General features: G+C 42.5%; 1 protein-coding gene across 1 annotated transcript in view; it reads right to left on the reverse strand.

The window, feature by feature from the left end:
• CPNE4 (copine 4) overlaps nucleotides 1-23,912 on the reverse strand; it is a 498,537-nt gene that overhangs the window by 15,761 nt on the left and 458,864 nt on the right. Inside the window, exons 10-12 of the mRNA XM_040480191.1 lie at nucleotides 21,639-21,698; nucleotides 10,913-11,046; nucleotides 2,812-2,866 (exon numbers count right to left, since the gene is read on the reverse strand). Of these exons, the coding sequence (XP_040336125.1) occupies nucleotides 2,812-2,866; nucleotides 10,913-11,046; nucleotides 21,639-21,698 (249 nt within the window). The remainder of the gene's footprint in view (nucleotides 1-2,811; nucleotides 2,867-10,912; nucleotides 11,047-21,638; nucleotides 21,699-23,912) is intronic.

A 23,912-nucleotide genomic window follows, 5' to 3' on the forward strand; every position in this document is an offset into this window, starting at 1 on the left:
TTCATTATGTGTTAAGCAGCAGGAACCATTTTAAGCCTTTACACAATCAATCTGAGATGGAGGGTGAATTCTAAGCTCCCCGTGGAGTTGAGGTGACAGGAAGATTTTCTAGAATCAGATAAATGCTGGCAGGAGGGGAGAATAAGGCATATAAAAGGAATTGAAGAAAAGATTTCAGAAAAATGTAACTCCAAATAGCTTCCAGATAGAACTGGCCATAGGCTGGAGGCTTAGATTTGGCTGAACTCTATTTGGACCCTCAATAACCCAAGCTGTCTGCTCAACATGGTGATGGTTATAAAGGCTCCAGCTAAGCTGTTGACATTTACGAGTCATTCTAACATTATATGCAGAAATATAGGGCCAGAGGATTTTCAGATATATACAGGTAAAATGGACTCTATTCCTGGAAAAGTAATAAAGTAATATACTTTTTAAGCTTCCAGCACAAATTCCTCTACCTGGCAAGACCAGGTAGGACCATAAGGTCGAATAAAATATTGTTTACTTTTTTTGTTTCTAAAACCTGATAAAACAAGAGGGATGTTTTGGCATCTGGACATTTTTATTGGATCATTTGGAATTTATATAGAGACTTGCATTTCAAAGGCTATTTCCAAGCATTGACTCTATTAGGTGCTAGAAAATAGGTCACTGTGTGAAAAGACCCCTCTTTTCTTAGTGTTCATGCTAGCCCACATTTCTTTGCCCTGAGAACTTCCAGGAAGTCAGCTGACTTCTAACCATCTTACCTGCTTTACTTACCTTATGTCTTTCTCAGGCCTCCAGAGCCTGCTTTGCCTGCCTAGCTGAAAGTTTTGGGAAATGAATGTCCCTGGCGAGTAGCCCTTAATCACTCACTGGATGACAGGATACGGTATATCAATACCCCAGCTCCCTTTATCTCTTGGGGTCTCTGTGCACTCTACGTTGTCTTCCTGGAGGCCCCAGAAGAATTCAGCTCTGGCTACCCCAGTGGTAACTGGCTTGTTAGCATACCCTATGTTGACTTCTCCCCATTTTCCCACCCTCTGTTGAGCTTTCCTCCACCTCTCAAATAAACAACTTGCATCCAAATCCTTGTCTCAAGATCTATTCCCAGGAAAGTGCAAACTAAGACACAGGCGCTTGTGGCTCAGTTTCAAGACAAACTCTGAGATTTTATCCTAAAGAAGTCAATTGTGATGACCTTGTAAACTCTCCGGGGGCACCCGGCTGATTGAGACCACCAGTGGCTATTAGAGCAGAGCGGAAATTAGGCACGGCAAAGGGGCATTTGCATGGCTTTGTGGGAGCACAGATGAGGATATGTGAGGGATGCCTGTTAAGACAGCATCCCCAATTGAAGGGGATTGCATCTCTTCAGATCTGCTAATTCTTGCGTGTGAAATCTCTTAATCTCAGTGTTGTTAGTTCTTTTAGTTTTTCCAGAGAAGCCAGAAATCTGATATTTTACATGAAATTGCTTAATTCTTAAAAAAAATTTTTTTTAAACATTTATTTATTTTTGAGAGACACAGAGAGAGCATGAGCGGGAAAGAAGTAGAGAGAGAGGGAGACACAGAATCTGAAACAGGCTCCAGGCTCTGAGCTGTCAGCACAGAGCCTGACGTGGGGCTCGAACTCACGAACTGTGACATCGTGACCTGAGCCGAAGTCGGACACTTAACCGACTGAGTCACCTAGGCACCCCTGAAATTGCTTAATTCTTAAAAAAAAATTTGTGTCAAATATAATACATTTGTGGCCTGAATAATGTCTACAGGCCACCAGTCAGCAACTCCCAGTCTATGTTCTTCCTCTCCATGTGCTCCATTTCCAACAAAAGCTTCTAGAAGACGGTAGCTATGCCCAGCAGGGAAGACAGTATGGGGTATAAGGCAAACAAGAAAGAGGACAGGTCAGGGAGACATGCCACTCCATCCAGTGCTCACTTCAGCAGTATCGGGGAGATGGATTCCCTTTTTACAAAAAGGACACAGAAGGGGAAGGCCCTTGGTCTGACAGCTCTGGTGTGGGAGCAAACGTCAGCATTTTCCTCCTGCCTTGAGACTCAATCGGTAAAACAGAAACTGATGACTGAGCAGTATTGCTTCCACTTGGCTTGCAGCTCAGAGGAACTGATGAGTTCGGAGCAGGAACCTTGCTGTCTCTCCAAGGCCCTTCCTCCTGTGGGAGCAGAGTTCTCTCTGGAGAGCGTCCCATGGGGGCATCTGGTATACCACAGCACAATGCCTCAGCTCCACTGCAGTGCAAATCTCTCTGCACAACCTTTGTCTTCTTTGTTCATGAGAAATCGGTATCAAATAGGACTCCAGTGTTTACACGGGAAGCTTTCAGCTCCCCAATACTCTAAGCCAGAGTGCTTTTCCTTCAGGACTTCTCTGTATCTCTCTGCCACACAAGCCTGGTGCTCAGAGACTTGGCCTAAGGGATTCTGCAGAAGTCCTCGTCATGGACTTTCACAGTTGGCACTGTGATCAATAGGATCTTTCTATAGAGGACACCTGTGTAGATAGGTTCCGAGACAGTGGAGATCAACTTCCTGAGCATCTTCTCAGTTTCTGACCATACCTACAGGAAGCTCAACAATGGGACTCTTCCTGTGCCCCTCTGGGAAGACTCATCCAGAATACCAGGAGATTGTTTCATCGAAAGATAGGCTCCAAGGGGCTAATTTCACTAGTTCTGAAGACCGTTTCTGAGTTTTGGGGCTCTACTTACATATTTTTATCAAGGGCCAAAAGAGTGAATTCCTATGAGGGAAACCCAAGTTATTCTTTTTACACCAGAGGATCTATACTCACTCACCGTGTACTCTGGGGGTATCCTGGCACCGAACCCAAAGGCCGGGAACATTTTGTCACTGGAAAAAAAAATAAGTTGCTTCATTTGTTCACCCAATGAGGAAGAAAAACATGAACCTGTGTTACCTTGCTGGGACATTTTACTCTGCCAAATGCTGACTCATGCTCTTGATTATCTGTGGTAACAGGGGATAGTGGCAGCGTGGATAATTAAAATCAAGAAGGAATCCCAAAGTTCATTACAGTCATTAGTCTGCAATTTCTTCCCATAACTTTTTGCTAGATTTGATACTGAGGAATAATGGTCCAGGATTTCCTCACCTCCCCAAGCCTACTTTTCTGTCTTTGAAAAGTGATCATGAATTAGGTAACTCCAATGGTTGACTGTGTTAGGGTTTTTCATATATATAATCTTATAAAATCTTTCTAGGGAGAGATCATTATTCTCATTTTACAGGTGGGGAAATGTCTTGGGAGGTAAAGTGACTTGTTCAAGATCAGGCTGCTGGTTAGAGCCAGGGTTCAAATCCAGACAAGTCTAAGCCAAAAGGGGATATTTAAAAGCAACAGGAAGCTTAGAAGGCTGGCTAATTGACAGAGCTTGGTTCCATCTACAGGACTCATTTTGCCCATTATTTTATTTCATACAAACAAGGATAAATTATTTACATGTCTTTTCAGGTCTTCTGAATGCAAAGGGATGCTGTTTTTTGGTATTAATATCTTTACATCTGCCACTGCCTCTCTGTCCCAAACTGCCCCTTGCCCCTCTCTTCAGCATAATACTTGCCACAGAGTGTGTGCTCCATAAATATTTAATGAAAAGATAGCCCATGAATTGAATCATGGATTGGTTTCTCTTAGGCATATTGAAATTTCTCTCTTTAATTTATTCATTCACATATGTTATACCTTACCTCGTACTTTACTGTACTAGATGTGAAATGATGGGAAGAAGAATTAACCTTAATTGGCACATCCGATCTGCCGGGTATGATGCTAGGCAATGTACATGTTTGTTTTAATTCTCACACTACCCTTGAATTTCCACCTACTTATTATTCCTATTTACAGATGAATAAATATACCACCGAGATTTGTTCTTGGAACAATTCCTACATTTCTCAGTTCTTTGCAGAGTTAGTCAAGGAGAAAAGGAAACTCATTAGGGCTCACTGTCCCTGAATGGCTCCGTCAATGAGAGGGGACCCCCCCTCCCCACAAGGCTGACAGAGAAGTCAAAGTACCAAAGCCACATCTTCACCCACCACCAACTGACAGATTTAGAGGTCATTAGTAGCCAATGATGGCTTTGATAAAACTTCACCAAAATGAGCCAATTTGAGCAAGGTTGGGTAGGAGATATGAGGAAGCCATCATTCTTTGAAATTAGTCAAATTCTCCAGAAAATCACCAGCTCTCCCTTTTCCTCACTGTTGTGTAGATATGGGCTTTGTGGTGCACTGCATCTAGCAGGTAGCAGAAAAGGTATTAATACTGATAAATAGAAAAACACAACAGTTTATAAAGGATTAGCCACAGCTCTGAGAAAAAAATACTTCTGGTCCTTGGAAATACTGAAATACTTTGCCACAGTAATCCCCCCCCCGCCCCGCCCCCTTAACCAAGACAAGGGCAGGCAGCTGTAAGAGGGAATCTATGAGGGAGATTTCAGAGGCCCTTTCAGGGTAAGTAGGTATGGAAGAACATTTTCTGGGTTGGAGAAGGGGTCCTGGTTCTTCCAACCCAGAGATAGCTCCGAAAAGTCAAAACAGAAACCTAGAAGGTTCCATACCTTTTATTTTTTTCTTTGAGGAGTTCGGGAAGGGCGAGATCTAATATTCCATCCATTTCTAATCACCAAACCAATGTTCCAGCCTTAAGGATATTCTTTTTATACCTTCCAAGCCACCCTGGGGATTTGAGGTTTGCTGAGCATGATGCGCTGTTATGTAATTGAGTTTTAAGAGCAGGGAGGCAGGGAAAACGCCTCACTTACAAGAGGAATAATTAATAACCCAGGAGGGCATCAATTCTCTGAAGTTAGCCACCACGAAGTCTCTAACTAACAAACATACCAAAGAAAAACTTTCAAGCATAAGCACAATAGATTTACACTTCCATTCTTCCTGATTAAAAAATAAAACTAGTCAGAGAGGAGTCTTATGCAAGAGGCAAGAGAAGGCAGGTTGAGCACACAAGCAAGCATCCATATGCCAGCACTTCAAAGAACTTGAGATTGGAGTAAAGGGCACTCAGCACTGAGTAAAGGGGCCACTCTGCAACTACTAGGAACATGATTGGTGGAATCTGTGAACTTGGAAAACTCATGAGCATGTTACCACATTGCTAATGGCAATATTTCTTACTACCGGAATAGAACAGCATAAAATACAATAAAAGAGCCCATGGTCTTCAGTGGTAATGAGCATGGAGTCCTGAACTTCTTAGGGAATGACTGATGGTTAAAGGATCTCCAGATGGAAGATTTATTTTCAAACACCATTTTAACCCTCCAGTTAGGGAAGACTTTGAGACAAAGCAAGAGAGTAATAAAAATAAAGACAAATGACCTCATCCATAAGGAAACAGAGACCGACTCAAGGCAAACTGGCATTTCAGAACACCTAGACACTTAATTAAGACTGTTCTCTAAGGCAGTGGTCTTAACACTGGGTTACATGCAAATGCAATGCCCTTCTGGGGATAGTAGGGCATGATTTTATTTATTTATTTTTTTAAGGAAATCAGTATTCAGTTCCTCTGCTCCTATGTAGTCTCTGCTGAAATTGATCTTCTGGGAACAGGTGTAATAGAAAGACCTGCTCTCCATTCACACCTTCCCTTTCACAATTATCCTTCTCCTTACCCATTATGAATCTTAACCACAATGGTGCATTGTTCCTTAGTGTAAAAACTCTGCAGCAGAGAATAAGGGAATGAGGAAACAAATCCTTTTGCAAGTCGGGCAGTTGCCAATTTTTGCTTTAAAAAGCTGTAGAAAGTGCTTATATCAGCTGGTAGATCATTAAAAATACATTGTGGTGATAAACCATTATGTGATTTTTTTCATGTATAACTTAGAGTTGAAAGAAATGAGTAAAACTGCTAGTCAAACTCCATTACCATGTACTTATTTATAAGAGCAGGTTTTCTTAGTGTTTATATTGGTAAAAAAAATTGGAATAGGATTGAAAGTAGACTCTTCCGTTTTAGTAATGGATAGCATTCATCTACAAATTGTAAACTAATTAGGGAAAACCCCTCACTATTTGTTTCATTAAAAGTTTTCATTTTTTATGGGTGATAATTAAATACTGAAATTTCCAATACATTTGTTCTTTTGGTCAATTATGCACTAATAATGATTGTAATAAAAACTCAAACAGAAGATTTTAAAAAATACTTTAAACCTTTTCAACACAGAACATTTTAGAAACTAGATATTTTAAAATTTATATTTGTATTTTTATTATAGAAATGTATGATACAGTGACCAATAAAAGAATTTTGAACCCAAATTTTAATGATACATTAGGATGAAATTCTATGGGGGAGGGGAGTGAAAATACAAGTTCATGAAAAAAAGAAATAATTAAAATTCTCAGCTCCAACTAAAGAGCTTGTTCATGCATTTTTAAAATGGATGATGGATCATATAGCTATGGCATTTACATTCTACTGGATGCATTCACAAGAGTTATGTAAGAGTTTTATTTTTAAATGTTCATATTTACAACACACTAGAATTTCCATTCTTTGCCATTATTTAAACTCATAATGGAAAACATTAGATGTCAATGTAAATGTAAAAATGTGTGAGGTTACACATTTTTATAAAATCATTTTTAGGGGTACATGCTCAAAACCAAAAATTAAAGGTCATTGGTCCAAAATGTCCTTCAGATCTGACACCATAATCCTTTTTCCTTTTGTGTTCAGTTTATTTTTAAACCTAATTAAGACTGTCAAAGATAATAGCCTCTATCGTTTACTAAGTATAACAGGCCGAACATGTGCTAGCTAGCCACTGTACATCTAACCCTTACAACTGCTCCTCAAGGAAAGTTAGAGAAAACTTCCACTTGAAATCAATGACACCAAGGCACATGGAATGTAAACCTCAGAACAGAGGTAGCTGAGCTGGGGTCTGAACGCAGGGTCTATTTGTCGCTGGGACCCCATGCTCTTTCTACAACTCCTGTTGACTCTGCCCTTTGTAGGAGGCTGGTTGGGTCTAACGATTCCGAATAATAAAGATAAGTCCATTCATGTTCTAATAACAACTGAATTTCCCAGAACTTACCATCCTCAGAAGGCCTTCCTTGACTACCTCTTCTCCCACAAAGGATAAAGTCAATCCTTCTCTTTTTATGCACTCCTCGTCTACAGTCAGCTGCCCTGACCAAGCTGGGCTGCGATTTATTTACATGCCCTTTTCTCCCTGAGACTGTGAACCAGCTGGGGGGAAATTATGCTTTGTTAATTTATCTCTGTCCTTACAACACCATGTGAGGTACCTGGCAGCCAATAGGTGCTGCTTGGTCCTTAGCCATTCCATCTGACCCATTCTCTCCCGATTTAACGCTGGGTCTCAACTTGGGACGCCCACTAGAATTAAAAATCCCGATTCCCCAGGATTTACACCAGACTAATAAACCTCTGGAGTGGGGCCCAGGTATCAGCATATTTTAAGACTGCCCGAATGATTCCAATGTGCAGCCAAGGCTGAGAACCACTGACTGGTGTTGGTAGAGTAGAAAAGGTAGAACTGTGACATGAACCTATCTTTGGATTCTAAACCCAGTACCTGTCAGATTGGGTATCAGTTCTAACTTTGCCTCCTAGCACACCATGGGGGAAGACTCCTGCCTCAGGTGCTGAAACCTCCACCTTATGCTGGGGTGGTCGCATCCATAAAATGGCAGTCTGTGCTTCCAAGCACCGTATTCAGTATCTATACTCTATCGATAGCAGACAGACCAGCCTTTTATTAGAGGGCATTCCAGGTGGTCAGAGATCCATACCTCTGCTGGGCTCACAGAATGGATGTCACTTGGTCTTGAGCAGCCTGACCAGGATGTTCATAGGAGCTGGACAAGTGCTACAACCAACAGGGAATATATGAGCTTGTGTGTGTGTGTGTGTGTGTGTGTGTGTGTGTGTGTACACACATACATGTGTGCATGCTTGGCGACTCAAAGGGGAGGGAACGGGCAGTGTTCTCTCTTTCAGAGGCATAGAGACAGAGTGAGCTGGCAGGACTGTCTTCTGGCCTTAGGACCAGAAATTTGTGGAGAAGCTTCCCCTTCAAGGCACCCTGAGAAGGGCTTTATGCGTCTCCCAAGCTGTTCTACTTCATTGATCACCTCGTAATGACCCCTTAGCAATGACTGTACAAGGCAGAAAGAAAACCCTTGGCTGTCAGAGGCTGGGAGCAATTTCTAAGGCTCATGGGGATTAAAAACCTCTCTGTCTCTGCAGGAGGGGGAACGACGCCTTCTGTCAGTTTTTATTCAAGTGTTTCTTTTGAACATCAACCTCAGTGACTTTGATGTGAGAATAAATTAATTCCAAAGCCCCAACTTGAAATTTCCTGACTCTGCCTGTCTATTGTCTATCCACCCACGCAAAGGAGAAACTGCAGAACCTTGTCAGTTTTCAAGTGAGCGGCTTGCATTACACATTCTTCCAGGGAGTCTCTCAAAAGAGCGCCTGGGCTTTTCAGTTCTTTTCTTCCTTAGGCATTTGCCCCTTTTAATGCTGAGCTGCCTTCTTTATATGTATACGTATATGTATATATGTACGTGTATACGCATATGTATACACGTACATATATACGTATACATGTACGTATACATGTTTAGTTCCACTGAACTGTGGAAACCTGATTTTCCTGGTCAGATGGGCTGATAACTTCACTATTTTCCTTTTAAATTTTTAAAAAGAATCATTTACAGTAATTCTTTATGTAACCCCTAAGGTATAATACCTTACTTTTATGTTGAATCTGTATTTTTGAGTGAATACTAAATGCTCTCCAGGCTTTGCCTGGCTTTTATATTATAAGAGGATAATAGCTCTAAAAGATGTATGGGTCACTTGGATTGTATCTGCATCCTGCATGTGAAGTAACCAGGAAACAGGAAGTTCAGCGGTTTGTTCCAGATCATCCTGTAAATCTGCTGCAGGACCGTAGCCAAGGCTCTGGGCATTGGCATCTTAGTTTCTGGTCAAACCACCAATTTTCTCTTTGGAATTCGTTATTATACTGCCTTCTCCCCTAGAGTCTGAGTCAATTTTATTATTAAGCAGCATGTATTTATAGTATTGTATCGAGTGCTTTACCTACTTTATCTCTTTTATGAGCATTTCATGATTTAAAATTATTAAGAATCCTGAAGATACATCCTCTCCCTTCTTTCTTGCCTCTTATGTATATACTAAATCATGCACTAAATCATTCATGTGCATGTTAGGAAAAAATGACTGTTTTGGTATCTTGGGTATGGCTGGAGAAGTTTCTGCCAGTGGGGAGGCAATTTGTCAATTTTCTCTCTTCTTGGTAGAACTCTCCATATGATATATACCCTCTCTAGGAATACTCCCTGTATTTGGGCCAAAAGAAATCAGAGCTGAAATTCAAGTTGTCTTCACAGTCGATTCCTCGGTTAAGTATAAGAAGTATCACTTTAACAAAGTAATTTAAAATGCTATTGCCCTCTGTTCTAACTGTATAAGAGGGCAAGTGTCAGCAAAGGCCTGAGTGTTTAAGGCTGTGTGACTGTACTGGATCTGTGTATTCATTCCCCAACTGCCCTCACACCCAGTTGAGTTATTGAAAATAACCAAGCCGAATGCAGAGATTCACCAGCAGGAGGACACAGATGAGATTTTTCCTATCCCTCTCCTGTTGGTTTCTCTGCACATTCTGGTCACTAGATTGTCTCATCCCCTCTGGTGCCTGGGGCAAGGGGTTTTTAATATACCTACCACTGGTTATGATACTAGAAAGAACAGAAATCATGCTGTCCCATAAAATTTCTCTGAAACTAGAGGACAGAGTCATTTTCTTTATTTTCCTTATTTAAAGGCTCACTTTATTGCTTCTTATTACTAACTAGCCTTGTTTTACAAACACACTAATGACTCAACTGAGATGTATCCATATTTATATTTATATTCGTTCTACCTCAAAGAACCTTCTTGAACATGTGAACAACTTCATCTCAACCTGGAAATACTGGAAAGGCAAAATAAATTCAGTTTAATGTAATTTATGTAAATCACAATTCTCTTGGTGGGAAAGGTCAATATTTACCATCAAGGAAAAATAACTATAGTACCAATCTGATCTCAAAATCATGTTATCTATATACACACATACAAACACACATATACACACACACTTCTGTGGATGGGCACACACATGTGCACGTGGGCAGACACACACCCTCTACTAATGTTACCAATAGCTCTGAAGTCAGTGAAACACAGTGATTAGGAGCTTAAACGGTAGGAGGAAATAGATCTCAGTTCAAATCCTGCCTCAGGCTGAGTGACAGTGCACAGCTTAACCTCCCTGCCCAGCTTTCTTTCCTCTTCTGTTAAACAATACCTACAACATAAGGTATAATGTGAGGGTTAGATTCAAAAATGTCCAATAAACCAGTGCTTCTCAAACTCCAAAGTGCACACAAATCATCTGGGAATCTTGTTAACATGCAGATTCTGATTCAGTAGGTCTGGAGTGGGGCTCGGGATTCTAAGTTCCCAGGTGGTGCTATGCTGCTTAGTCCACGGCCCAAACTTTGAGTAGCAAGACCCATTCCGAAACTTCACAAGATGGAAAGTAGTTTTGCAAGCCACATAAGAAAGCTGAGAAAGGATATTTTGGTTTTGGTGACCCAGGTGAGCATGGCATGAACTCAGCTTCTCTAGGTGTGGAGAGGATAAAATTTGGGGTCAAGGTTCTATTCTGTGGCTTCATGAGCCCAGTATGGGTAACTGCTGACTGCACGTCTGTTTTCCTGCCAAGGATCATCCAGGGACCATCAGAATCCACAGAGAGATGATAAGACCTGGGACGACCGGAGGTCTTGTACCTGTCATAGTCTTGGCAAATCTCACCCACAGCCACCAAGGCTTTCAGGTACTCGTTGGGTTGGTAAGGGTGGATGTAGTGCAGGGAACAGCTGTTCCTGGGGTCCCCATTTGAGGCAGTGAAATCTATAGCTACCTGGAAGAGAAAATAGGAGAACAGGTAGGTTTAAAGTGAATGCATCTGGTAGGAATTGTGACCAGCCACACAAAAGACATGGCCAGGGATGGGAAAAGCAGCACATCGCGTACCCTGCCAAGAAGGAAAGTGAGAGAAGTTATTAATCTGGTTGAGGCCATTTCTGTAGTCTTCCATTTTCTTCTCCCCCAATCCCAAAACAGAACTTGAGATTGACACGGAGGTTAGAAAGCCCAGCCACTGCTGATCCACGTTGCCAGGCAGCAAGAGGAAGGATGGAATATCTGCCCCTCAGTTCATAATTCACTAAGAAAAGAGTCCTGTGCTCTTCAGGCAGGACACTTCTGTTTGTGAGGCAGAGGTAAAATCCCTTAAAAGTACATTCTGTGTTAAAGATGTGGTCTATAGAAGAACGCCATTGTCATACTTTCGTGTGCAGCCAGTTGCAGAGAGACGTGTTGAAGTGGTTATAATGAATTTTTTGCAAGAAGCAGCTTTGAGTGAGGCATTCAGCGAGAAGTCCTGCCTATACCAGAGAAGAAGCTGAATGCTATGGCATAGTCGGTGGGAAGCAGAAAAGGTGCCTTGTCACCAAGGAGATATTATCTTTGAACTTCTGAGATTTTTTCTGACCCCTGGCATCATTATCTAAATAAAAGTTGACCCACTTAACACTCTTAACATCAACAAACAACAAAAGGCTCAAGCCTGGAGAGTGCTAAACTGAGAAGAAACATTTCTTCTGGTTTCTAGCATCATTACCATTTAAATAAAAGTTAGCCCAGCAAACACCTCTCAAAAAAACCAAACCAACCAACCAACCAACCCACCAACCCACCAACCAACCAACAAAGAAACTTTAGCTTGGTGGGGGGTAGAGAGAAAGGATGGGGGAATTAAAACAAAAGGAGTTGTAGTAAAAGACAGAGATGTTCCTGTTGTGTCTTTCCTTTCTCTTCAGGGCTCAGCTGAATCCACTTACTAATGACAGAGAGGCTTTATTTTCTCTTATAATCTTGCAGATGGGAAATGCTACATGCATATTATTTGACAACATTCCATTATGACAAATAATTGGAATATCCCATTGGGTTTATTTAGGGTGGATGTTATTTCTGGAAGGACAGAGAAAAGGTGCTTTGTGTTCTGTTTCTGCTTCTGAGAGATCAGCCTGTAAGAGTAAGGTTGATAGGGGAAAATGTCAGACACACCTTATACTGTAATGCTGCAATCCAATCCACATGACTAGAAGAAGAAAAGCAATAGGCTACCAGGAGTTCACTTACACTCCCCCCCCCTTTTTTTTTCATGAAGTTATTTCTTATCATCACTGATTTTGTTTCCCCTTTTCTTCTTCACCTCTCCCAGGATTATGTTGAAAAGAAATTTAAGCAGGATGCAAATTCTATTTTTGGAATAACCAGATGTTTTCAACAAGAGAGTACCAGCTGATAAGATGCTAATACTAATAATGTTTCAAAAGGAAAGGTCACGTGCAGAAAAACTACAAGGTGCTTTCCTACCCCTGAGATGCTCTTACTTTAGATAACAAAGGGGAGAGGACTAGCCCTTGTTAAAACCCTACTCTGTGTCAGACACTGCGCTATCTGCTTTCCAGGTATTATGTTATTTTATTTTCATCAAAGAACTCTGGAAGGCAGAGATTGTTATTCCTTTTCATTGATGAAGACCCTGAGGCCCGCAGGTGATGAAATTTCCTGGTGACGGAGCTGGGTTCACACCCCAGTCTATACGGCTCCAAAGGCTTTTTCCTCCATTATGCCACTATAGACCCCAAAGAAAACATAAGGCTGTGGCTAACATGCCAAATTGTCACATGGGTATGTTTATGACTATAAAGAATGGAGAGGATTTAGCCTGGAAGTAGGGACACTAGCTACAAGGCAGCTAGAGTAATTTAGGAGAGAATGGCCTTGAATGGACAGCTGTTTATAATCAAAACAGTTGTAAAATGTAGAAATAGGGCAATTAATGTGTGTGTGTGTGTGTGTGTGTGTGCGCGCGCGCGCGTGTTTATGATGTTCTTCATCAAGGATCACCACAATCCTTTACCTATGCTTCTTGAGGCTGCAGTTGAAAATTGTCCTGTGTGTTGATTACCTGAGTGTCAAGGGTATTCCATAATGAGAAAAACATGCTGGTGTCTTGATATAAAACCAGAGAGTAAAATCAGGTCTTATAAACACCAGAGGGAGAAAACATCCATAAAGAAAAATGACAGCTCAGGAAACTTAAATGTCCCTTTTATCCTCCCCAGGCATGGGCAAGATCCTCCAAGTATGCAGGCACCAAGTGGCAGCATGCAAGCCCAGATATAACACCCGAATGGGTATGTTGTGTTATGGGAAGAAGTGTGTATAATGTCTGGGTGAACATACACAGATTTTGGCAACAATGCACTTTAAAATAAAGCCACACATCATAGGGTTGGGACCAAGGGAAGGTAAGACTGGTGACGAGGGTGTCAATTCAAGAAGGACTTCATTCCCAGCTGACCCTACATTTGCACAATCTTGAGAGTGATTGCCTCTTTTTAAATTTTGCATTGTAGGCGCCTCTCTACTCTCCTGCTTCTTCATTCTGGCCCTATTTTGTCATTTCATTTCTATCAACTCTTCATCCCCAGGCTTGGAATAATTCTGTTATGCCTAACAGACTAGTGTGGGGCAGAGGTGATGGTGAGAAGGGGATTGTGACCACAGATATTAAGGATAGAAAATGAACAGGATTTGGTGACCGACTGATGCCAGTTAGAGAAAGGGAGTAGCCATATTTCTTTGGAAATGGAAACGACATCTAGAGGAAAATGGAACCACCTAAAGATGACTGTTAGAAGGTTGGTGTTGGGCTGCCCGCTCTTGGTGGTGCTGTTTAGACATACAAACAAGCCTGATGGAAATTTTAATTTTTTTTTTTTTTTTCTGTAGGCAGACCTTTGCAGGAGGTGGGGGCAGGGCTCCACTTTTCCCATGGGGATGGCCCCAGTATCTGTGACAACCACAGAGGCCATTCTAGCTCTGGAGACTCTGATAGAGCTTTGGGAAAAGGTATGAACTTAAAAATTACATGGTGAAAAAGGAAATAAATCAATGATCCTTACCACCCACCCCTTTCTATAGTTCCCATTCCTCATAACAAAAATATTTTATCATTGACTAGAAAGCAATGGACAGTCTTAAGTACACAGCAGCTGGAAGATTTGTTTCCCTGGCAAGTGATGGTTTCTAAAGTCGCCCTGATGAAGCTGGAGATAAAATATCTCCAGGAGGTGGCCTTCTACCAAGAATTCTCTGTGCTCTTTAAGTTAGCATTAGTGGAAGGAGAACAGAGTGAAAGGTTAGATTTATTTTAAAAAGCAACAGGGAGGCAGTGAAAGACGGGATTAAGTTGAGAAATAAAAGCAAGGAAATGACTGAAAAATGCCAGTTTGTGGAGGTGGCTGCTGACGCCTGCTTCCTGAATGCTGGTGAGCTTGCAGAGCGGCTACGTTTTCATTTTCTGATATGAAGCATTTACGAAAGCCTGTGGTTCTGGTATGTGCTCCAATCTTCCCAGCAGGCGGTCCAAGAATAGGCACCCGCCCGTTGCTCTCCCCTTCTGCCCAGGAGGCCTCGCTCATCATTAAGCAGAGCTGTGGAGCAGCTTTGCAAGACCTTGTAAAGTAGGAATGTGAAATTTTCCCTCCATTGCCACCAAGTCCCCAGTGCAGAGCTGCTTCCTGGAAAAGGCTGGAAGCCAGTGATGAGCATCTATCATTGGACATTTTTAGCTTCTACACAAAACAAGCCCACTCCTCAGATTCCCTTCTCTGCCTGTGATAAACAAGCCATTTGAAACCTCTTGGGTGTTTTCTTTTTTTTTTTTTAAATTTTTTTAACGTTTATTTATTTTTTGAGACAGAGAGAGACAGAGCATGAATGGGGGAGGGTTAGAGAGAGAGGGAGACACAGAATCGGAAGCAGGCTCCAGGCTCTGAGCCATCAGCCCAGAGCCCGACGCAGGGCTCGAACTCACGGATCGTGAGATCGTGACCTGAGCCAAAGTCGGACGCTTAACCGACTGAGCCACCCAGGCACCCCCTCTTGGGTGTTTTCTAAGCGAGGCTGCTGGGAACTAACCTCTGGTTAGTTGCCTAATCTCTCTGCAATCAACGTGCAGTCAACCTTTCCATATCGTCTGCTGGGGCAAGAGATTTGTTTTTTGCTTGTTTGTTTTATATTTGTATACAATTTGGATCTGTAACAATAAGCCTTGTAGGTGGAGATACCATTCAGTCTGAACCATTTCTTAATTGACAGATTAAACTCTTGTGCTTTTCTACCTCCTCAAAGAGCCACTGTGGGCAAAGAAATAGGAACCTAGACCTGATGGAAAGGACTCCTGAGGTCACCCCGTTCATTTCCTGCAGACTGCAAAGCATTCCCCTCTTCAACCCAGGGCTCGTTCTCTTTTCTCAGAGGTCTATACCAGAGTCCACCAGTGTTCAGTCTGGGATATAAAGATGTAAAACTTAAACTGGGACACAGTGTGGACATGTGTTAGTGTTGGAAAGATTTCCTGAGAAATAGGAATAGCTGGCCACCTTGTAATACATGTTCTTTTTTTTTAGGCTGAAGGTTAATATGGGAGGAGCCACATTCAGCTTATTATAGCAATATTATATTGCCAAAATGTAGACTACAAAATCAGAGATAAAGGAAAGCAACATCATCCTTAATGTTAAAAAATTAGAAATAATAAAAATGGCCATCTGAAAATATGAAAAAATACATTTTTGAGGGTCACCTGGACCACTTGAGAATCTGATACAAGATTTATATCCAGTCTCCCAAAAATGCACATACCTAATTCTGCACACAATTTAGGGAGGTCAAGGATGCCGCCAAGGACAATCATCGTTCCTCAAGGATTCCACTGGCAAGCAAGTTATGTTTTGTTTTTCTTTTCCTTTCTAGGTTTTATCTCTCTCTCTACATATATATAAATATATAAACATTTTACCTGGTTGTAACCATAGGGTGGCTCTGCTTTACATTCCTTTTTTTCACTTAATGTTATGTCATAAACATGTCCCTATGTTATCATCAATCATTATAATCATTTAAAATGACTTTATCATAGGGCACTTGTACCCCAATGTTTATAGCAGCACTTTCTTTTTTTTTTTTTTAATTTTTTTTTTCAACGTTTATTTATTTTTGGGACAGAGAGAGACAGAGCATGAACAGGGGAGGGGCAGAGAGAGGGAGACATAGAATCGGAAACAGGCTCCAGGCTCTGAGCCATCAGCCCAGAGCCTGACGCGGGGCTCGAACTCCCGGACCGCGAGATCGTGACCTGGCTGAAGCCGGACGCTTAACCGACTGCGCCACCCAGGCGCCCCTATAGCAGCACTTTCAACAATAGCCAAATTATGGAAAGAGCCTAAATGTCTATCAACTGATGAATGGATAAAGAAATTGTGGTTTATATACACAATGGAATACTACGTGGCAATGAGAAACAATGAAATTGGCCTTTTGTAGCAACGTGGATGGAACTGGAGAGTGTTATGCTAAGTGAAATAAGTCATGCAGAGAAAGACAGATACCATATGTTTTCACTCCTATGAGGATCCTGAGAAACTTAACAGAAGACCAAGGCGGAGGGGAAGGAAAAAAAAAAAAAGAGAGGGAGGGAGCCAAACCACAAGAGACTCTTAAAAACTGAGAATAAACTGAGAGTTGATGGGGGATGGGAGGGAGGGGAAAGTGGGTGATTGACCTTGAGGAGGGCACCTGTTGGGATGAGCACTGAGTGTTGTATGGAAACCAATTTGACCATAAATTTCATATTTAAGAAAAAATAAATAAAATGACTTTATCATAATCCACCTAAATGAGTGCTGTAATTTACATACAGCTTATCCCTGAAAATCTGTTTCACAAAGTGCATCTTTATGCATCTGGGAAAGCAATAACTTTCAAAGGAAATGGTGGACTCTTCTACCATTTTCTTTCCAAACACCTTATGGTGCCTGTCTCTTCTGTGCTGTCTATAATTTTGTGTTTTGTGTGTGAAATTCTAGTTATCTAATTTTATTTTTGGCTGCTTTGCCATGTGCCAAACACAGTGAACTCCTCCTGCAGCCCCCACCCCTGCCCTCTAGTCTGTTCCACCTCCATCCACCTCCTCCAAGTCTGCCCTCTGATGGTTGCCCTCCAGGTCTTATGACCCGAGGATTTGCATGAGGAGATGGAATGTCCTCAAGAGCGCCCTTGACCTCCTGAAATTGCATGCAAAATCGGGTGTGTGCATTTTCCAGGGAGAGGATATGGATTGTGTATCAGATTCTCAAGTGGTGCCGCTGACCAAAAAAAGAATCATTGACTAGGGCTCTTTTTGGCATTGTTAATCTTGTTCACTCCACTGAGGCTTCTCTGCTTATGGTCAGATTCTAGCCTGAAACCTCCCCTATTTTGATACTCAAGTTGCTATCCTCCTTTTCCTCTCTTGCCCCATCTTGCCAAACTTCTTTTTTTTTTTATATGAAATTTATTGTCAAAGTGGTTTCCATACAACACCCAGTGCTCATCCCAACAGGTGCCCTCCTCAATGCCCATCGCCCACTTTCCCCTCCCTCCCACCCCCCATCAACCCTCAGTTTATCCTCAGTTTTTTTTTTTAATTTTTTTTTAATGTTTATTTATTTTTGAGACAGAGCATGAACGGGGGAGGGGCAGAGAGAGAGGGAGACACAGAATCTGAAGCATATCCTCAGTTTTTAAAGAGTCTCTTATGGTTTGGCTCCCTCCCTCTCTGACTTTTTTTCCCCTCCCCCATGGTCTTAAATTTCTCAGGATCCACATAAGAGTGAAAATATATAGTTATAGCAGCGCTTTCAACAATAGCCAAATTATGGAAAGAGCCTAAATGCCCATCATCTGATGAATGGATAAAGAAATTGTGGTTTATATACACAATGGAATACTATTTGGTAATGAGAAAGAATGAAATATGGCCTTTTGTTGCCAACCTTCTTGAATGAACAGTTCTTTTACCTTCTGTTTAGACCCTAACTTCTGGGTCTCCCTGTCTCATACTGCTGAAATTGCTCTTTCAAAAGGTGATATGTGCCTCTTTATCACATGACCCAGTTTTTTATTCTTCACCTTCTTGCATATGGGATTATTGCCCTTGATCTTTTAATATTTTCTTTCTGGTCATTTGGGTTACTGCCCCGTCCTGGACCTTTTCCTCTGGCATTTCTCCTCCTATGGGTTTCCCTTCTTCTCCTTGCTGCCTGACGGAGATCTTCTATAATTCCCTGAGATGCCTTTTCTCTGTTTTCTTCTCTCTGGCCATCTCATCCAAACCCATATGTGTGCAGCTTCTACTTCTCTCCTGAAACCTAGGACCATATTTATAAGTGCCATCTCGACACTGAGAGGCCTGAAATTACCTCCATCATGTCCAAAATAAAATCCATCATCTCGTCGGCGGCTCCTCTCGATTTCCATATTGCCGTGAATAGGATCACCATGCTTTGTCAGTCAGGCACAAAAGATCTGAGTCCTCTGGACTCATCATCCTCCCTTGCCTTCTGTCTCTTCATTGGATCGATCATAGGCCAAGGCTTATGGGACTCTCTTTCCACAGTGCCTCTCCTACTGTTGTCCTGCTAATTTAGCCTCTTCTTACTTGTCCTCAGGATGGTTAATCTCTTCTTGCTTCATCTCTTTGTTTATTTATTTATTTTTGACAGAGAGAGAAAGAGAGAGAGAGAGACACAGAGAGAGAGAGAGCATACACAAGTGGGGGAGGAGCAGAGAGACAGAGAGAGGGAGACAGAATCCGAAGCAGGTTCCAGGCTCCGAGCTGTAAGTACAGAGCTGGACTGGGGCCAAACACACAAACTGCGAGATCATGACCTCAGCCAAAGCGGAAGTCAGCCGCTTAACCTACTGAGCCACCTAGGCGCCCCTCTGCTTGCGTTTCTTTCATAATTTCCTCACCACCTTCAATGCCTTCCACCAAACACTCCCAGATTTGGTTCCCTAAAGCATGTGCCCAGCTGCTTCAATGTCCTGCTCAAGATTCTTCTGAACATTCCCTTATCCACCATATTACTTCAAAATTAAAAGCCCTTCAAATTCTTTTTTAAAAAACTTTATTCATTTATTTTGAGAGAGAGAGAGAGTGCAAGCGAGGTAGAGGGGCAGTGAGAGAGGGAGAGAGAGGATCCCAAGCAGGTTCCGCGTTGTCAATGTAGAGCCTGACACAGGACTCGATCCCACAAACCGTGAGATCATGACCTGAGCTAAAATCAAGAGTCAGCCACTCAACCAGCTGAGCCACCCAGGCGCCCTTGCCCTTCAAATTCTTAATCCAAACCACTTCTCCAATACTCCCCTAAATATACCCCGTTTATGCATATTAACCCAAATAAGGTTTTGGTATTTATCATTAGGCTATATGGATGCGTAAACATTTAAGTTCATAGGATGCTTTTTGAAGCCAAAACTAGTATCATACTTATTCATCAGGTTTCTTGTTTTTCCTCATCCTTCCCTCTCCTTTAAGGTTAGGGTTTGATCCATTGTAATTCAATAAAAGTACCTAATACACATCAGCCTGGTACCTGAAGGGGAAGATGCTCCACTTTTGACATTCTTAAGGTAGAGTCAAAAGCACCAGGCACCTGTGGAAAGTGCAAAAGCTTTCTCTCAGCCCCTGTTTGTAAAGTGTACTGGCCAGGGTCTTAACGGGAAACAAATGGCCCACTCAGAAGGGATGATCCAGGAGAGCTTAATAAAAGGACAATTCAAAGAGTTTCAGGAAGACTGAACTGCTAAGGGAGGGAGAAGGAGCTGGAGCTGAGAAGTAGTGGTACATACATTAAGGTGGTACCTCCTCAGCTGGGGAGGATCAGCAGGGGTGAGAAAGGAGGGGATGGCCAGCCTGGGTCAGGCAAGCCACGTGGACGCAGGTTGTGGAGCTAGGGACCCTGTGGGGATAAACTTCTGGTGTTCATGGGGGCTGGTTCTTTGCAGCACAACTCCAAGGGCAGAGCAAGCCCCTGAAGGTTGAATAGAGTTGTTCGAGTGCATGGAATCTATAGACTCCAAACCAAATCAATAGTGCTCTCCCTTGAAAACCTATAAATAGTTTCCTGAATTGCTCCTTTGCCTAAGACTGTGGGACACTATTTCCAGGAGCTCTCCTATATGACATTGCTGGCGTCTCTACCTCTATGTGTATACATCAGTGCGACAGTGAACCCATAGGACAGCTGGAGTTAGATGTGTGTGCTCACGATGAACATGTTTGCTACTTTCTGTACGTGCCAGTATGCATGCAGGAGGGCTGGGTGGGTGTGCCTTAGACTCTAAAGAAATGACCAAATTCTATAATTAACCCATACCTATTCAGGAGTAAGTGAACCATGCCCCAAGTTTAGAGAAGATATAGGCAGACCCTTCTGAGATTAGAGGATAGGCTTCTAGCTAAGGAGAGGTCAGTCTATAAAACTACCGCTTTTCTCAACCCCTTGCAGCTCCTTTTAGTCCTTTGAGTACTGCCGTCCCCATCCCAGAAATACACTGGTCGTGTCTACTCTCTTGGGCTCAAACCTGGACAAAAAATTTAAACCCATCTGCCTTGCTTTTCTCACATGACTGATCCAGTCAAGGGAGCTAAACAGGGCTGACCTTCACAAGTACACATCTGCAAGATGGGGAGCAGAAGCTGTTCAGATTGTTGTTCTCTTGTTTGCCGTGTTGCTTTCCCATAGGTTTTAGCAGATCTATCCTTGCCATCTGGGATCCTCTTTCTGGAGGTCACATCTGTCCAACCCTGGGAGGGTTTTGAATATTAGGCCACTGAAAGTAAGTTTTTCAAGGGCAGATGGATTCATAAGCTTGGCCTACCAGGCACCTTAAAGAGACCCAGCCTACCCACTCAAATCATTGGAGTGTATAAATCCTATGGGTTCACAGATTATATTTAGGAAATGATCCCTGATCTACCCACTGAGTCTAGACACTCTTGTTTCTCAACTTTGAAAGCCTAATTCTCCAGTCTTTTGGAATTCACCTTTTTGTTGCCTGATGAACCATTTGGATGGCTTACTCGTGGCACTGACCCTTGGGCATGGCGTTGGTGCTGGTCTTTGGGCTGCATTTGCCTTGGGTCAGTGGGACTTACCAGAGTGGCTTACTTCCTTCCAATTCCTACTCACCAGGTAATGGGATCTGGCAATATGCCCACTGCCCCATGCCTCATGCAGTTACTGAAAGAATGGGAAGCATGAGGAGGGTTCCCAAACCCCCTGAGGTTGAGTGGCATGACTTTTCTGATATGACTTCCTGACAGCCATAGTCACTGGAGAAAACAGAAGTATGAACTCACTTTTAAAAAATTATATCGAAAGAAAGAAAAGAAAAAAAATTATATCATACAATATTTCAGCAATGAGACCTGAAAAAAGCTGACCAAGGGTTTTAATAAATTTTTGTCTCCATATTCCCACAACCCTCCACCATGCCCCACACCTTGCTCCATGAATATGAACAAATGTGGAAACAACTTACTGTAAACTGGATTTGGCAGCCGCCCATGATGTAGTCCAAGAAAGAATGCATCTTGTGGATCTGCATTGGAGGAGGAGAGGAAATCGTTTTAGTAACAGCATGATCTATTTCCTTATGGAGTGGAAGCTTAGTCTTTGGCATTGGACTGCTAACCTAGAAGAAAGAGCAGAAAGACATCTGTGGGGAAGAGATAGGTCAGTTGATTTTGATTTGATTTCATTTTTTTATAAATATATATTTTTTAATTTTTTAAAAATCTGCATTTATTTGAGAGAGAGCGAGAGAGAGAGACAGAGTGAGAGCAGGGGAGGAACAGAGAAAGAGAGAGACACAGAATCCGAAGCAGGCTCCAGGCTCCGAGTTGTCAGCACAGAGCCTGATGTGGGGCTCGAACCCATAAACTGTGAGATCATGACCTGAGCTGAAGTCGGACGCTTAACCGACTGAGCCACCCAGGCACCCCGATTTTATTTTTTTTAAGTTTATTTATTTTCGAGGGAGACAGAGGCAGCATAACTGGGGGTGAGACAGATAGAGAGGGAGAGAGAGAATCCCAAGCAGGCTCTGCATCAGCCTACCGTGGGGCTCAAACCCACGAAACCATGAGATCATGACCTGAGCTGAAACCAAGAGTCAGATGCTTAATTGCTCCAATTTTGATTTTATAGGAGAGAAAGAAAGCAATGCCTAATTCGGATGGCCCTGTGGGGGCTGCAGCTATTCATGCCCTGCTCCCCTCTTTTGGGGCATGCATGCCTCCAGGGAGAGCTAACACTATATTTTCAAGGGACACCACTGTTTCGGAATTAATAAAGTCTCACACTAGGCTTCACTCTTGCTCCCCGGTCTAAGTTCCAGTCCTGGTAACATTCTTAATACCACAAGTAATCTAGGTTAGCTGCTTCAGGATTGCAATTACCTGAGAAGGCCTTTACTGGTCGTTTCCCACTCATTAGATTCCTGCCATGCCATGAACAGCAATGACTAACTCTAAGTCAGGAACTTAACATCCATAATTTTATTTAGTTCTTAGGACAGCCCTGTAAAGGTGGGGCTATTATTTCTACTGTGCCATCTTTGTGGAGGAGGAAGTTGAGGCTAAGATCACCTACCTAGTAGAAGGTGGAGGTGGGACTCAAATGGTGGCAAATGGACTGCATAGTCCATCCTTTGGACCTCTGTGCTGGAAGTCAGCATAGTCTCTGTTTTTTGCCCAACCATGATTATCAGTGTTCTCATGTGACATACCAATTTCTGGCCTTCGTTTCTGCTTCCTTATGATTCTGCTTCTTGACCCTTGGTGATATTCATCCATTTATTTATTTAACAATAAATTTTTAAATTTTATTTAACAAAGCCCCCACTATGCACTAGATGCTAGGGATACAGTGATGAGAAAAACAGACACGATACCCACAGTCATGAAGTTTGTCATCTGGCCACTTTAACCTGGACAGTGAGTAACTGTGATTTTTGACCCTCAATTTTCAGGTTTCATCTGATGCTCAGGGCAGCTTCTCAGAGACTGACCCACAAGATCTCGTGTTGGTGTCTCTAGGTACCACCTCTAGGTGGCACACATCTCTTGGCAGACTTTTTTCAGGGCTGGTGTTCACTTGGCCCCCTGAATAGTGCCTGCTCCTGGCTCCCTTTGGCAATGCTTTGCTTGATGGTTGGGACACCCTACTATTGTCTATGTACCTAGGAAATAAGAACTTGGGAACGAGTTGAGTAATATTGGCCCCTAAGCACTAAACTGTAAGATCAATTCATGGAGAATCAAAACAGACTTATCACAGGCACCTTAAGGAGACAGACAACCACTGAAGTGGTTCATCCACATCTTTTCTCCTGCTTCCCTGGGCACAGGGATGTTTTGAATGTGCCTGGGATTTGATTTGTATAGATAGGGGAGATGACCAGAGACAATTGCCTTTCAAAGAAGAGTTTATTACCCAGAGTTCCCCAAAGGGTAGGAGGCATGTCATGCCACTCAGGGGCCACATGGGAAAGCACTAGGGTCAGTCAGAAGGCAGAAAGATTGAGAGGAAAGTGTGGGTGGAAGTCTTTATTGTGTTTTATCATGGGAAGGAATGAGTGGGGTATGGTAAGCAGTTAAACTGGTTTAGGATTGGAGAGTTTGGATACTTTTGGTGACTCTGGGCTATAGGGGTGGTCTCTAATTATGTAAAGCCTGGACCCAGGGAGATATAGGGACAGAGGAATAGTGTGTGTGTGTGTGTGTGTGTGTGTGTGTGTGTGTGTGTGTGTGTG

The sequence above is a fragment of the Herpailurus yagouaroundi genome, unplaced genomic scaffold, assembly GCF_014898765.1.
Source record: "Herpailurus yagouaroundi ecotype Mexico unplaced genomic scaffold, PumYag 159, whole genome shotgun sequence".
Lineage (NCBI taxonomy): Eukaryota > Metazoa > Chordata > Mammalia > Carnivora > Felidae > Herpailurus > Herpailurus yagouaroundi.